We start from the raw sequence: 15845 nt of genomic DNA on the forward strand, positions 1-15845 counted from the left end.
TGTTTTACACAGTACTATTGTTAATTTTACTTTGCAAAAATATTGGAATAATTCTTTCACCACTGCTGTAAACTAAACAAGCATGTATACATTCACGTATTCTTTCATTATGGGCATAGAAATCTGTGGTTCACTGTAAGCAAATGAAAACCCAAGCTCAGATAATAAATGCTTAACATGTAATGACTCCATTATGTGCCGCTGTAGATACATTGTCATGGAATACATGAGCAACAGTGATTTTTATTTGATCATCAAACTTACATTGTTGACAAACCCTAGCTTTCAGGACTTAAAGCGTCAATTTAGTACTACACAATAAACATTAAACATAAGAGATGCAGGGGAGGCAGAGATAACCCATCAAACATGTGGCTAAAAAAAGGCATAACAATCTCACATTTATCAGCGCGATGATTGATTACGATGTCTGGAATTGAAAAATGTCCCACTGGCACTGATAGAATCTGATGGACACCACGTGAGGGTGAATTTAAATCTACTTGCATTTAGCTGCATTATGTTTGGCTTAATTGTGCGCAGCAAGGCGGCATTAACGATACATTTAATTGTGGTACAACGAAAATAAATAAATAACATTCAGAGGGGCTTTACACTTTTTGAAATACATTTTGCATACATATCGTTATTTGGACTGAAAAGTGGGGTATCATTCTGGTCTATCCAAGGACTGGATCAACAAGTGCGGAGGACCATCTGAATAAAAGAGAAATGCTCATGATGCCAGAGTGTGCAACACTTTTTTTCTACTTCCAGGGATCAGCACCTCATTACAACGGTGAGTTACTTTTCTAACATTCTATCCGGGAAGTCCCACATCATATCAAGAGTGCTCGTCACACACACAGTATTAAAGTAGACAAAAAGGATGTGCAGCTTGTGGAGAAACACATAGCTACATGCTAATCTGAAACAGGTCGCTTGCTATCAAAAACACTTTAAACCTTCCAGCAATGATTTATAATGTTTCCTTATATTTTTTCACAACATCAAAGGAATACAATTTCTTCTTATTTGGCAGACCCTAAGACGCCAGGCCAAGCAGGAATCCTCCAATGAAACCACTTGTAACGACAATGTTTTTCTTCACAAACACTGTGGACTGAAAAGGAAAATCAGAAAATATGTTTCATTGTATGAAGTAAAGTTACAATCCATTCCAGTATGACATTGAAATACAATACAGCTGAATTAAACTTTGAAGTAATTAAGCCTGAGTCAGAAGAAAACCGCCAATACTATTAGAATCGGGCAAGCAAGAATCTGAAGCAGAATCTGATGAAAGTATAGGATGGATTAAAAAACATGCATGTTTGACTATCTTACTGGAAATTAATCTGTAATTCAACATTTGAATGAGAGTACAGACACTGTACAGTCTAATTAGCCACCCGAGTACGGTATACATTTGTTTCTTTTAAGATTATTTTTTTTAAATTTTGACTGTATTAGTGTGATACTGTCAGTAATACTGACAGTAAACATACAGAAAGAAAGGAATATGACACAGGTCTCAAAATCAAAATGGGGATGTAGCAGTTAAACAGTAAGTTTTTTGATAACAAGGCCACCAGGACATCCCAACAGTATTCTATATTTTTTCGAGGCTGATAACACAGCTCTGATCATCCTGTGTGTGAGAGTCAAAACAAATAAAAAAATAAATAAAAAAAATCTTACCTTGTCAACAAATGTGTTTATTTCTGGGCCTGCTTGATTGGTGCCCTTCTTTAATTGCTTCTTAGCTTTGTTGACATCCTTCTCTACTCTTTTCCAGTCCACTTGGATATAGCCACTATTGTTTGCTATCTGGAGAAAGAGACAGGCAAATGAAACATAACATGAGAGGCAGATTCAGCATGATTTCTATCCTGCTGTAAGGCTGTTTATGCCTAGTGTTGCAAGAATACCTGCAACAGCAGAAGACCTCCTCCTACAGATGTAGCAGCAACTTTTCCAACCTTCTGGAAGAGATATCCTGCACACCTATAATCAATCGAGAGAGAACATGATGGTTAATCTATCATAAACAGCCTTTAAAATTAATGATCCATTATGTATTGACCATGTACTAGCGCTAGATACATAAAGTATATATATACTAGACTGGTCTATACTGGTATCCTGATTTGGGCATTTGCACTTCGTTGTTATCTCATGCACTCTTTATACTTACACTCTTGCACAAACTTTGTATTGCAAATCTTAAAATGACCACAGTGTAGGTCTGCATGACAGTGATTGGCTCAACAGTTACCTAAAGACATTGTTTGGTATGATACACCAACTACACAATTATGCGATTTAAAAAAAAAGGTAGAAGGCACGCCATTTGTTTTCATAACTGCTGATGGCAAAATGGGGATTTGTCTTTCTTGGTTTTAGTAGGGCATCTTCAGCATGCTGTGTGTCTACTGTTTATTCTACCAGTCATTGTGCTGCTGCAGCAAAGGTAGCTCTCTCCATTCAGACAGTGGGGGGTGCATGGGGGATGGGGAGGGACAAGATGGGCGAAAGATAAGTAATCGAGGGTTACAGTGACCAATGCGATACACCGACTATTCCAGCCATTCAAAAGTATTTCTGTTATGTATATGACATTAGCCCACAGGACACTACGTGCAATACATGTTGTTAACGAGGAGCACCTGAAGGCAGCACAATGCAGGAAGAATATTTACCATCCACTCACTCCCCCTATGGCTAACTGTGTGGCCACGGAGTATTTCTCTGCTAAGGGGCCGGAGTTTTTTCCGAAGAGGCGGTTCCACCATCTCTGACGTTTGGCATATTCTGTCAAGTCCACGACCTTGTCGTAGATCTCCTCTTCCAGCTCTTAGAAACATAAACACAGTCAGCGCCACACATTAGCATCGGGCTAAAACAGGCAGCACTGCCACATAAGTTACTATGTCAACAACAGTTGCAAACTTGACACATTTTGAACGCCGTGCTTCCATAAATGAGTCGCGAACAGGTCGTGTTTACGTCGCAGGGGTTTCCACATGACCGCGGTAGCTAACGGTACCTCCGGTCGGCTACATGCGGAACTTCGTAAAGTTATCAGGCCTGACAGTAAGTTAGCATCACACGAGTGACGTAAGTGCTAAGCGACAGTTGAAAAGTTAGCTACGGCTGAAGACATCGGGGTATCCGCGGGAGGACGGACGTAGTTTACAGATACCCGCACCTCTAAACACAACAACAGGCGCCTCGCTTGTATTTAACGCGCAGAATGGACGGTGTCCCGGTTTAAACGGAGATGTAATTAGTTTACAGGCCTGCTTACCCTTGTCGCGGTTCGCCATTTTGGAGTGCGCTCGTCTGTCCTCGGATGCCTGCTGCTTCTCCACGGCACGTCCGCTGTAGGAGGAGGAACCTGTGGGTTTGATTTCAGCGCAAGTAGAAATTAAATGCAGCAGTATTTGGCGAGTGACACAGCATCAGTAGTAAGCAGCACACAATATAAACAGAAATATAGCCTAATAAAAAAACGTTTGTAAAAGGACCACGGATAACTTCTTACTTACTTGCCATCAAAAGGGAACCTCGTGCAGTGTGAAATTATACAGTGTCCAATATAAAAGTACCTAATCGTACAAAGGACATTTTACATGTAATTTTTGAACAAAAAAGCCTCAATGTTAAAGAAAATCAATGCCACCAATCTTTTTAAAAATGTTCCCCCGAGAACACAATACCAAAAGCTGTTGTTAATTTACTAGAAAGGATCTTTTTAAGGTTATACAGTCAAAGTCAATGACCACCATCAGACCACCACCTTCCTAATCTTTCATAAGGGTTGCTTTCCTTAGATAATGAGGTCCTTCCTTTCTGAATGTAGTCAAAGTTTAACTTGGTTACTGCTTTATTAGATATGAAAAGAGAATTAGCTGGATAGATGCACCTTGAAAGATTTTCAATCTTTAAATAGTAGAACTAATAAATGCAAGCAAACAGAGAGAGGTCTCTATTTTAACCCTATGTCCTACCTTAATTTGGATTCACTTACTTTACTCCATATATTAAAGTTTCCTTTAATTTAGTAACCTGTGTAATATGCAGCCTAAACTATTTGACCCTAGTTTTAATTTGATGCCACAAGATGGCAGTTGTGTACAGCTAATCATTCACACTTTTCCCAGTTCAATTGTAAACCAGCGGCTCAGGGAAACCATCTCAGGTGCACTGCTCAACCAGACTCACACCTGAGTGTTGATCAGGTGAACGCGGTTACAAGTGTACTAAGAACCCTCCCAGCATGCAGCGGGGTAATAGATTCACAGACACATTTAATGTGGTCCTGCATTTATTTATTTGCTCCACAATGTTTCCACAGGTTCATCACTGTTAAACACTTAGATATTACCAGGAGTCTACAAGTGCTGCCAGTGCATGATTGGTGCAGGAGACTATAATAATGAACCTATAGCTTTAATGATATGAACAACAGCTATTTGTATCTGAAGTATGGGGTTGACATAAAATGTGAAATTGCTTATAATGCAGCTAACTATAAATACACCTGCACTATGCAGCTTCAGACCAGGACTTTAGGATAAACAACTAACAAATCCAGATATATGTCAAATCGTCAACTATCTAATCTGGATGACTGTTGTATGCAGAACGTGGCACTGGTAGTGGACTTACACAGGATCAGCACTGTAAACACTATGCGTCTAGACATCAGTGGGAAACCCAGAACTGATCCAAGATCCAGTAAACAAAGACTTCCACAATAAATACTTTTGTAAACATTATTAATGTTTTAGTCTTGATTAATAAGCTCATTGCGTAATGACTGTATTTGCATACGTTATAAATGATGACTTCACCATTTCCAAATTAAGTATTATATCAATGCCAAACCAGTTATTTAGAAGATGTTAATTGCTTACAAGATAATTTAAGTGTACTTTAAGTATTTGTAGACGTGGCTTAAGTAGAATGCGTTTTGTAATAAGACAATGATTAATTCAGGTAACAAGTATTTTCTGTGACCTCATTTAAAATAATGACTGTCTTTAAGTACCCAACTGATAATATTGTGTTAGGAGGAAACTCAATATGAGTGGACCAAGTTTCATTATTATTAATATAACCTTCATCAATCATCCTCTTAAATGTATGGCAGTCACAATCTGGTTGACCCATTGCATAATATACATCCTCATTTAATAGAATTGTCTTGGATTAAACCAGATGGTTCTCGCTCAGCAGGTGGCTGGTTTCCCTCTTCTAGGAAGGGCTCTTCCAGCTCACCGCCAACCTCAACACATATGTTCTGTAACACAGTAACACATGACGTCACCACCTGTGCACTTTTTTGATATACAAAAAAAGGACCACAAATGGTGACACGTAGCTGTCTTACGTCACAACAATAGACATTTTTAGGCATTGTGACGTAAGACAACTACGTAAGAGGGAGCACATAACTCCAATCCTGGCCTCCTTCCACTGGCTGCCTGTGCACTTTAGAGTCAATTTTAAGATTCTTTTATTTGTTTTTAAGTCTTTAAATGGTCTCGCCCCCCCTTACCTCTCTGAGCTCCTTAAACCCTACTCTCCTGCTTGGTGCCTCAGGTCAGCCGACCTGCTGCTCCTGGAGGTACCGAGGTCCAAAAGGAAGCTCAGAGGGGACAGAGCTTTCTCCACTGCTGCCCCAAAACTTTGGAACGAGCTACCATTTTACATTAGACAAGCCTCCTCACTGTCCATTTTTAAAACCAGTCTTAAAACCCATTTTTATTCCCTGGCTTTCAACTCCACATGAGACTTTACTCCTGTTTTAGTGTTTTTTATTTTCTATTGCCCTGCTTTGATTTATTGTTTTATCGTTTCTAATTGTTTTTAAAACAGTGTAACACCTGTTTTACTGTCTGTTTTACTTATTTGAGTGTTTTTAAATTGTTTTATGTCTCTGTACAGCACTTTGTTTTCAACTACGGTTGTTGTAAAGTGCTATATAAATAAAGTTGAGTTGAGTTGAGTTGAGTTGAGTTGAGTTAAATGTTTTTTGATATTAGAATATTAGGATTTAAATGGACTAATTCGCTGCACAAATATTTTGTAATGAATCATCACTTTGGGGGCAAATTTTGGATTTACTTCCAAGTGCTTCCAAAAAAACGGTGTTTGATCGTTTCGGGGGAACACTCAATGATTGCCCAACCCCCGGAGTGATCATAATTACGCCTTTGCTTGAACACAGTTTAAGAAAAAAATATGATGCCTGTGTGTCTTGTATACCGGGATGTAATGTTACGCCCACTTACAACAAGTCTTGCTGAATTAAACACATCAGATAAGATAGTGTTACATATTTGTGCATGGAACATAGCTAAGTTAAAGCCAAGGTAACAGCATGTTGGTGATTATGCAAGAGAAAGAGGTTGGATTGAAACCTATGAGAAAATGACCCTACTTCTCACTTATTACCTCAGTAAACATCGTAAACATGAGTTTGGAGTCTTAATCCCTAGTTTCAAGTCTTCTTCAAGACAGCATGATGTTCATTTAGTACATTATGGTCACATTTTGGGTAAAATAAACAATAAAGCAGGGTTTGCTTTTGGGTGCCTCTACCTTGTAATTGACATGTCATTACCACGGCGTTGCTATGGTCATTTCCACTCACTGGCTGCAAAAACGTTAAGATGGCATCAACTGAAGTCCAAGATGGTGAAGGCCAAACTGTGATTTCAAAACGATAGTCCACAAACCAACAGGGGATAGCTTTGGCTTGCAACATCAGAGTCTGCACCATTATCTCCTTTTGAGACGCCACTAATGAGTGATACATCTTGAAAGCTCCTTCATCGAAACGATTGGAGGGAAAATATTATCTTTAAAATCCTGGAAATGAATACTTTGATACACTTGGGCACATCTGTGTGTGGAATTTTATTTTATCAAAAGGCACCTTTTTGTGGACTTAAGAATGTTGAAATTAAATTAAAAAATGTATATGTTATTTCAATAACTTCATCTATCTATCTATCTATCTATCTATCTATCTATCTATCTATCTATCTATCTATCTATCTATCTATCTATCTATCTATCTATCCATCCATCCATCCATCCATCCATCCATCCATCCATCCATCCTCCCCGTAGACAAACATGACAGCTGATTTGACCAATAGTTCCATTTAGAATAGAGTTACGTAATCATAATATAGCGTTAGGAACCAATCGCAGGCCTGGGGGCGGGTCTTTGAAGCCCATTTGATGTGTAGGTGCGCGCGTTCGTCCGCGTGCGCGCAGCACTTCAACTGGAGACAGTCACGTGGTTGCACACACTGCTCGCCGATTGGCCAGGGCGAACAGAGGGCGTGTCGACAGTAGCGGCGTGCGTTTGCCTATGTGACACAATTACAACAACTTTGAGCCGATGGTTGGGGAAGTTTGCGATGTTACCAAGTAACGTTCATTCCTAAAACCCAACATTACATCAACTCCATGCACAAATTGGCACTGGAATACACGCCGTGTTTTGGTGTACAATGAGGAGTGTGGAAGGTAACTTGAAGGGATCATTTCCTTGAGGATTTGGCAAGAACTACGCTACGCCCCGTTTTAGTCCTGGATAGGTGCGCAACAATTTCGTTGTTACTGCATTTTACCGGAGTTACTCGGTCCCGTCGATCTACCCATTTCTTTCCCATGAAATCGTGCGGAGTGTCGCTCACCGCCGCTGCGTCTGCTGCTGCCCGGAGTCTCGGCGTTGCTGGTAATGACGAGGAGAAAATGGCGTCGGGAACAGCGACTGATATCGAAGAGGACTTTCCGAAGCTAACAACGCAAGAAAAAGAGAGCTTGGTCGGAACGGACAGGTTAGATGATCTGCTGTGTGAACAGTCTCGCCCGCTTATTTCCGGCGATATACACTCATATTTATGTATATATTTCTTCACGCAGTTTGAATAAACAAATATGATTGCCCCCAAGTAATACGGAACCGCCTGTGTGTTGTCTGTCCTCTACTTGCAGTTCACTGTTTGGATTTCATAGGCTTCAAGAAGATGGCGCCAGAACGAAGGCCTTGCTGTTAAAGGTATGCCACAGGATGGGTACACGGTCGCCTCTCCCGGTTATTCCCTCCGATTAGTGCATATCCCACCTGAAATAAGTACCACAGACCTCCCAACGCCACTCTTGCTACATGCCTAGCCGCGACACACACAAGCCTCGATTTCCCCAACTTTGAAGCTGAGCCAGCGGCTGGCTGTAAAACAGCTTTCAGTTGTGGACGTGATTGTTGCACACGGGCTGCTAAGCGGCATTTGCGCCGCTAAGCACCGAGTAAAGCTTCTCCGTCACATTTCTGTGATGTTTATCAATATTGGACAGGCCCACACGGCACAATGGCAGGACGATACGAGCGTCCAGCCTGTTAGAATCGGTGGTGTCATCGGCAGTTGAGAGAATGGGGACCGTGCTGCGTAGTAGCCTTGTATAGGCAGTTCAAAACGTGTGTATCGGAGCATACGTATAACTGTAAACACAATGGTGCCCGGGAGCCGGACGTGTGTGATGAAATACGTTACAAGTGCTGTTTCTTTGCTTGCTACATTCGCCGTGTGTCGTCAGTCGACTTAAAACTAAGGATTATGTTATAACGCATCGCTACCCAACTGTTATGTGACTTTTACAAGTATGACAATGAGCATTGGAAGAGGGTAAATTATTTTGTAATGAGAGGAGAGACAAGTTGGCCAAATTTGTTGGTGTCCCACTAAGCCGTCCGTGTCGTCCTCTAACGGCAGCTCGAGTTTGGGGGTTTGTGCGTCAGCTCACTCTGCTAGCATGTAGCGGCTAACTGCCCGGGTTTCTCCCTCCTTCGGTCGCACATATAGCCACTACCGCGCCACCTGTCTTGCATCATCTAGGGGTAAAACAAATACGAATCGTGGTAGTTTAGGGTTGCAAAATAATAATGGCTGCTTGACTTGGTCCAAGATGGCGGGGGTGGGGGAAAAATACCTAGCAAACGTTTGCTAGCTAACTAGCAGCAGTGGCTAAGCTAATCACCATTTGTAAAAAAAAAAAAAAAAATTAAAAAAAAGCAGCGACGAAGGCGTTGAATGTTTGTAACAAAGGTGATCAATTATAAAGCGGAAGCCGGGGACACCCGTTTAACGGTCTCCATAGTGCTTGGTGCGCACACAGTCACCGTGTCCGCGCAGCCCATGTTATCACCGTTGCGCTGCCTGTGCCTGCTCTGTCTTCACCATGTGGCTTTTGGGTTTCTTGAAGGGTCGACTTGCAACATTATTATGTTAGTGTGCTCTTCCAGATGAGGCTCACCCTTGTACTCCGTTATTGCCGTTTTTGTTGCTGCCAGTGTACTCCATACTCTGCTGGATACCTGACCAGCACAGACAGGCCTATCCACATCATAACATAGCATGTATACGGTGTGATTGTGGAATCCTTTTTTCTGTGAAAACTCAATACAGATTCAATTCAGATAAATATATGAATATTAATTTTACGACCATCCCAATGTAGTGGTTTGCACAACTGGAACATGGGTGTAAGTGTATTATTTCTGTTTGCTGAATCACACAGTCTCTGCAGGGTGCAGCGAACCCCTTAGGTACAAAGTCATTAGTAGAAGAACAGCTTGGCGTTATGCCAGCACATCCAAAATGTGTGCAATAATGCATAGCTTGTATTTGCTGTATGACATAGCAGTGTGAGGAAACAGTTTATTTGTGAATGATTCCATCATTCCTTCTGTGAATGTAAGCATAGATGCCATTCCTTATTTAATTTCAATGAAATATACATTTTATGCATTTCATTTTTAGATCCCGTCGTTTCAGCTTAACAGGGATGAACGATGCTGTATGTTTTATTACAAGCCCAACTGAGGTTCTTCTGGTCACTTATACCTTTTAGTGGGGTACATCATCTTTTATTAAATACTTGCACATGGAAATTATGCTATGTCATTCGTCATTTTAAAATATTTTTTCAGTGTACAAAGGAGATCATGATCATTTGGCGGAGAAATAAAATCCCCAATATTAACCTATAAGACTGCAGTACACTATTTTGACACTATACACTATCTCTGGGGTAAAAGTACATCAAAGTCTGTCTGTTGGACAGAGCCATAGTGTTGATCATATGAGATTTCATTTGGTAGAATACTTGGAACTATGTGATTTGAAAAAGTGCACATGCACCAAGTCCTTCTGCTTTTGGCTCGGAATCATTTGATTTTTGGAAAGTTGGAGATGGTGTCAATTTTATTTAGGTGACTCCAAGGATCATCATCAACAACAGCATAAAGTGAAGCTCTATTCAACACAGAGATACCCCGTTCCGTGTCTTCAGTCAACTGTTTCATCAGCCCTAAAAACCCAAACTGGTGGCCATATCCATCGTTTTTGTGTAATATGCATAGAGGATCGTTCTACCTTTTTATATTGTAATTGTGCAACAACCCTTTAACTCTACACTCCTGCTGTCCTTTCATTCAGGCTGTTAGCTGCTATGATGCCCTCATCCTGAAAGCAGAGGGGAAAGTGGACCCTGACATTTTCTGTCAGCTGGGCCACTTCCAGCTCCTGCTCGAGGACTATCCAAAAGGTGAGTCTCCATGTGTAATGTTTTTCTTTTCCTTCCTAACCTTTATCTCAGGATCAATGAATTATTTTTCTGATTAGACATTTTGTGCTTGTCTGGAAAATCTCTCTGCTGGGTGGTGTTAAGGGCAGCAGAGTTGAATGTCTCGAGGTTTAACGTTGTCATAACTGTTCATTATCTCCTTCTCTGTCCCTCCCTCTTTCTGTATCACTTTCTTTATTCTTTGCACCATTTTCTCAGCATTATCTGCATACCAGAGGTACTTCAGTTTACAGCCGGACTACTGGAAGGTGAGCGTGGACAACATTGCATGTTTGTGTAAAACATCCAATATTAAAGACACTATTTGTTCCTGAGACATTATTCTTTTCAACATTCTAAACTGTCATTTGTGTAATCTGTGCGGTCTTCATTCGAATGCAGACCGTTGCGGTGTACACTCGACTTCAGCCAGAACTCGGACGAGTCAGAACATGCCAGGACCATAATGCATGCCTTTTTATACATAGTTTAGTTTTAACATTAACTTAATGTAGTTTTCTCTATTAATTGGAAATCCTGAATAGTCAGTAGCTGCAGTCACCATGCACAGATATGCAGCAATCTTCACCTTCTGCTTTAAGTCTGATCTTCAGCAAGGGTAACACATGCTGTAATGGATTATGGTCAGGTGACTGTATCGGTCAATTAAAATTACGGCACGGTTTAGCTACATCTTTAAGGATAATCTTTCTACTGCATTGCCCTAAAACTGGGTCACTTTTTCTGTAATGTTCACCTGCTATAAATGTGAACTTCTTCATACACTTTGTAATGTCCCGGTTGTTAAACTTTATATTTAAATGAGCTGATATAGAGCTCGACAATAAGATAGGGGGAAATCCCATACGTGTTCTGAATCGGACATTAAAAAATATTTTTTTATTAGCCTTAATGTCGTAACCATCAACGGTAGACTAACCACGAGCAATGAGATTGTAAAATGACAGTGTAAGCACGACAGTGTATGCACGTGTAGAAGCCACGTGATGATATATCAACTGTGTTTTTAAGAAAAACAAGTTTTAGCCAAAATGTATTCGTAGTACAACACCACCCACAATCCAGTAATGGTGAACATTTGAGGTGAAACATTAGGCATGCGATTGATGTTTCCAAAGGCAGCTTTCAGTACAATGGTTTATGTGATGCTTAGTTCCTTCACTCTTGATATAATTATGTACACAGACCTGTACCCTTTTTGTTAAATGTTATTGCTTCCCCTGAGGCTAGCAAATGTTAAACATGTTTCGCTTGCCCTGAGGCAAAAGTTTTATGATCAGTATTCATCTTGTAGATGGCTGACGTGGTTCTAACCTCAAAACTCCTTTTATATAAGGATTTTCTGTAACGTTAATGGAGCCGTTCAAATGGCGGGCAGTATTGAGCTCTATGCGGAGCCAAACTGAAAAACCAGCCGCTCTCTGAACACTCGGTAGGGGCAGCAACACCTGAAATGCAGACCAGGATGACTCCTGTACTGCACCTTCAGTGTTGTGGGCACAAGATGACTGGACTCCTTGTCGGCCTGTTGAATGTATTTGATTTTATATGTGACACGTGGAGGTATTACACTGTTAAGTGCATGTAAGGCCACTGAGAGGGCGTGTACATTCTGTGCACGAGAGTCACTGCAAGAACTGAGGGCGGTGGAAGTCCACGGAGGCTCCAGAGTGGCTGACTGCCAACCAATGTGTGTCAGGGCCTTCCATGTGGCACATTGGTAACAGCGAGCGTACACAGAATAATGCAAATGTTCAGGTTGACCATTACTAGTAAACAAAAGCCTCAGACAGTAACCTGCTGTTGCTGATGCAGATTAAATTACAAAGAGAATACAGAGCAACCCCACGTTTGTGGTTGTCTGTTGTTTATTTGATAGTTGGTCTCTCTGGCTCTTGTTCCTTTTTCATGCTGTTGTTGTGGGTACCATTCCTACATTGATGCTGCTGCCTTGATATTTGGTTCCAGAGACCCCAAAAAGCCTCAGTGGGAATTATTTCTTAGTTCTTTTGCATAATAAGTTTGGGTTTACCTGATCCATGTAGAGAGGCTGAGCATTATTATGTAGTAGACCACTGCTGATTCTGACCAGAGTGTGAATGAGCTCACGCTCAGCTGTGGCTGGCTCAGGCACAAGTCATAGTACAAAAAAACCCCATTCATTTTAAAGTATCATTGCAGCGAAATGGATAACTGGCAGAGTAAATTAACCTGGCTCTTCCACTGATGCTGAGACTGAATGAGACAGATGACTGCTGTGGTTGTGGCTGTAGCCACTGGCTATGCTTTGGTTGTTGACATGGTTGTGTTTGTTTAGCGTTGCGTTGTAGCTAGCCTGCTGAACTCCAGCGGTTTATGCTTTTTTTGGCCAATGTAAATAGAAGCAGTACAGAGTAGTCACAGGAGAGCCATTGGAGCACCATAAGCCCCTTTTACTCTGCCTTTTATGTTGCGCGAGTATCACTCCTTTTTTCCGCACAGTTGTTATTGTAAAAGTTACCGATTGTGAACGAGAGAGCTGGGAAGCCCTGCCAGCGGGGGATATAACAAGCTCAGAACGTGGATCCGAAGAACATAGATAGCCGGTAGTTGCTAGCACAAGGCCACCATTGTATCCATCAGCATGTATATGATGCACAGCAACTTCACTTGCGCTCGAAGCGTCATGTAAATGTGCTAGACGAGCAAAAGTACACCTTTCATTGTTGTTTTGGTGTGCTAGTACTAACTGTATTTCCAACGTTTTTTTAAATACATCACAATACCATCAATATTGACGTGTTGCACGTCACAGCCTCTGGTTCTGCAAAGCGGGGATGTTTTTGTAAAAGGAGACAGTGTTGCGGCCGCAAATCAAAGTTCTTTATGAACCGTGCAATCACGGCATATCGTGGACTCTTCTTTCCGTGATTACGGCCGAATCTCTGTAAAAATGCCTATAGATTTAACCACAACTGCAGCCCAATCCGAGCAACAACCACATCCATAGTTTCAACTGTCACAGCCAGGCAGAGCAGCTGCAGCCCAGTCAGTGCACATTATCTGAGCTCAGCCTTTTGTAACGAGTAATGTGCAATTAATTCATGATGTGAAGTGTCACATCATCTCTACGTATCAGCAGTGTTTCCCCAAACCAGCCTATGGATAAGGGAAAATGCAAGACTTTAATGATTTTACATAGTTTCCAAGAAGCGCCGTCTCAGATTCATCAAAATAGAAAACATGACTGTAACTTTAATGACAATGTCTTGTATGCACATATTTAGAGTCTTGAGGACTTTGGGGGTCAAACGTGCTTGGGCACGGTACGGATTGCCTGGTGTGCTTGCACCGTTACACTCCACACAGCTCATTTAAACAGGCTGATTAGACCTCTGCTCAGGACAGTGTGGGTGTGTTTAGACTAACTGAGTGACATCTTAAAGCTCCGGCCCACCTTCAACCAGAGCAGATGTCTAATCAGCCTGTGGGGGTATACAGAGGCTTTAACTAATAGTGTAGCATGTCATTCCTACTTAAATTGGGATTTGATCCTTTGTTGTGGATGTTTTAGTTAAATGCAGATACATTAGCCTCAGTTTAGATTGCCTACAGTTCTTGCTCATGGCCTGGAGTTAAATTGTCCAATCAGCTGTGATGTGGTGGCGTCCAGCCTGTGCATTTTGTGTGGATGAATAGGCCCATTTGGTTTGATGTTTCACTGTTTGGAATGGCCATTAGACAGAGGTGGGGAGAGGTGGATTGCGATCAGACCTGACAGCTCTGTGCTAGTAGCAGTGGTGATGTGGAATAGCCCGAGTCTGGAACCGAAACGCGGGGCTTTTATTGACCAGTGCCAGACTGGTGTGGTTGACCAAATAGGGCTCTAAATGGGATCCTAACTGGGAAGGGGATACTAAAAGGGCAGGAAAGATATGTTGACATATTTATATTGATGATAAAACATGAATTGGTGTATGCACAGTTGCTCCAGTTGGCTGAATATCATTGCAGCTGTGTGACTCTACTCGGTGTAATCGTTAAGGATGATACGGGTCAAATTTGACCCGTATCTATTGAAATGGATTTTAGATTCACCAGTGTGGGTCACATTGAAAATAAATTATGTTTTAGGGAATCTTGAAACTGAATATCCCATGTCTGTGTATATTTTTTATGGGACAGGGGTAACAGAGTTCAAGGAGGACCTTGAACTCTGTTCCTTAATAGGAGGACCTTGAACTCTGTTCCCATCACATTTGCCCAGTTTCCCCGCAGAGACGGGCACCTGCTGGTCTTTGAAGGGTCATGGGGGAATCTGGAAGCAGTGAAAGGAAAAAAAAAACGCATAGGTGCGAAATAAGGAACCTTATACCATGTTTATGGTGCAAATAAGGAACAGAAGTCATACAGAGGTCAGAGGGTGCCTTGACACAGACACCAGATCTTCACCTTCAAGCACAAGCACCTGCAATGTAACAAAATAATCTAAAAATAAACCAATGAGGATCCATTTATTCTGCACTAACTGAGATCAGAACAGGTTAAAAGAGGTACCTGAGCTGCCTTTTCCGTAACTGAGGTTATGGTACTTATTATGAGTTGAATTCCCGACGAATGCTTCTGTACCGTTTATGTAAAAAGTGAAATTGTCAAATTGAGCATGAGCTTAGCAGTTTGTGTCACTTGAATGGTTATAAAAGTTTCTTACATGAATGTACAACTTTGTCTGCAGTATTGCAGGGAAGAAAACAAGAAGAGAAGTGCGGCTGGCCCGATTACCATTTGTGGGGCTTTGAAGCTTCAGTTGGTTATGAGCGTTAGTTGCCCCTCTCCCTCACCATCCTGCAGTCAGTCAGCAAGAGTAACCAATATAAAGTCAGTTATATATAGAGCTGCTAGTAAGCCGTGCATAAAAACGGCAGTGGGAAGGGACAGCGACAACACAAGCTGCCATATTTTCCTCAAACTTGCAGTCATCATTTGCATTGGTATTATTGTTGAATGAGAGATGAGGACAAAAATCATATTTAATGTATTTTTCTATTGAAGTGAAACGTATTTGAATACTGATTTGGATGTCTATTACCATGGCAACATTCAACGCTTCGCAGCATTTGGGTCGGCCAGGTCTCTATTAAAGAGAAATGAATAGATGAATCATCTTGGGTATAGTCTTTTATTAGTACAGAGAT

The 15845-nt window shown here is 41.3% G+C and overlaps 2 protein-coding genes across 3 annotated transcripts in view; one reads left to right on the forward strand and one right to left on the reverse strand.

The window, feature by feature from the left end:
* Nucleotides 1-223: 223 nt before the first annotated feature.
* fundc1 (FUN14 domain containing 1) lies at nucleotides 224-3400 on the reverse strand. The gene is made up of 5 exons (XM_084023814.1): nucleotides 3311-3400; nucleotides 2703-2856; nucleotides 1932-2007; nucleotides 1702-1830; nucleotides 224-1123 (listed from the first exon to the last, which is right to left on the reverse strand). The coding sequence occupies exons 1-5, from the start codon at nucleotides 3327-3329 to the stop codon at nucleotides 1046-1048; spliced, it is 456 nt and encodes a 151-aa protein (XP_083879940.1). The 5' UTR covers nucleotides 3330-3400; the 3' UTR covers nucleotides 224-1045.
* A 3903-nt stretch (nucleotides 3401-7303) lies between these two features.
* Nucleotides 7304-15845, forward strand: part of kdm6a (lysine (K)-specific demethylase 6A) — a 40449-nt gene continuing 31907 nt past the window's right edge. For both annotated transcript variants that reach the window (XM_084023813.1, XM_084023812.1), the window contains exons 1-4: nucleotides 7304-7865; nucleotides 8023-8086; nucleotides 10524-10632; nucleotides 10870-10919. In XM_084023813.1, coding sequence (XP_083879939.1) covers nucleotides 7696-7865; nucleotides 8023-8086; nucleotides 10524-10632; nucleotides 10870-10919 — 393 coding nt within the window. In that variant the 5' untranslated portion in view covers nucleotides 7304-7695. The remainder of the gene's footprint in view (nucleotides 7866-8022; nucleotides 8087-10523; nucleotides 10633-10869; nucleotides 10920-15845) is intronic.

The sequence above is a fragment of the Eutrigla gurnardus genome (genome assembly GCF_963514095.1).
Source record: "Eutrigla gurnardus genome assembly, chromosome: 12".
Taxonomy (NCBI): domain Eukaryota; kingdom Metazoa; phylum Chordata; class Actinopteri; order Perciformes; family Triglidae; genus Eutrigla; species Eutrigla gurnardus.

Excerpts from the sequence above, each read along its gene's own strand:
- fundc1 (XM_084023814.1), bottom strand. Across the intron at positions 2,008-2,702 it reads ATAGGGGGAGTGAGTGGATG|GTGTGCAGGATATCTCTTCC; the intron begins GTAAATATTCTT and ends GATTGATTATAG. Across the intron at positions 1,124-1,701 it reads TAAACACATTTGTTGACAAG|TCCACAGTGTTTGTGAAGAA; the intron begins GTAAGATTTTTT and ends TTTCCTTTTCAG.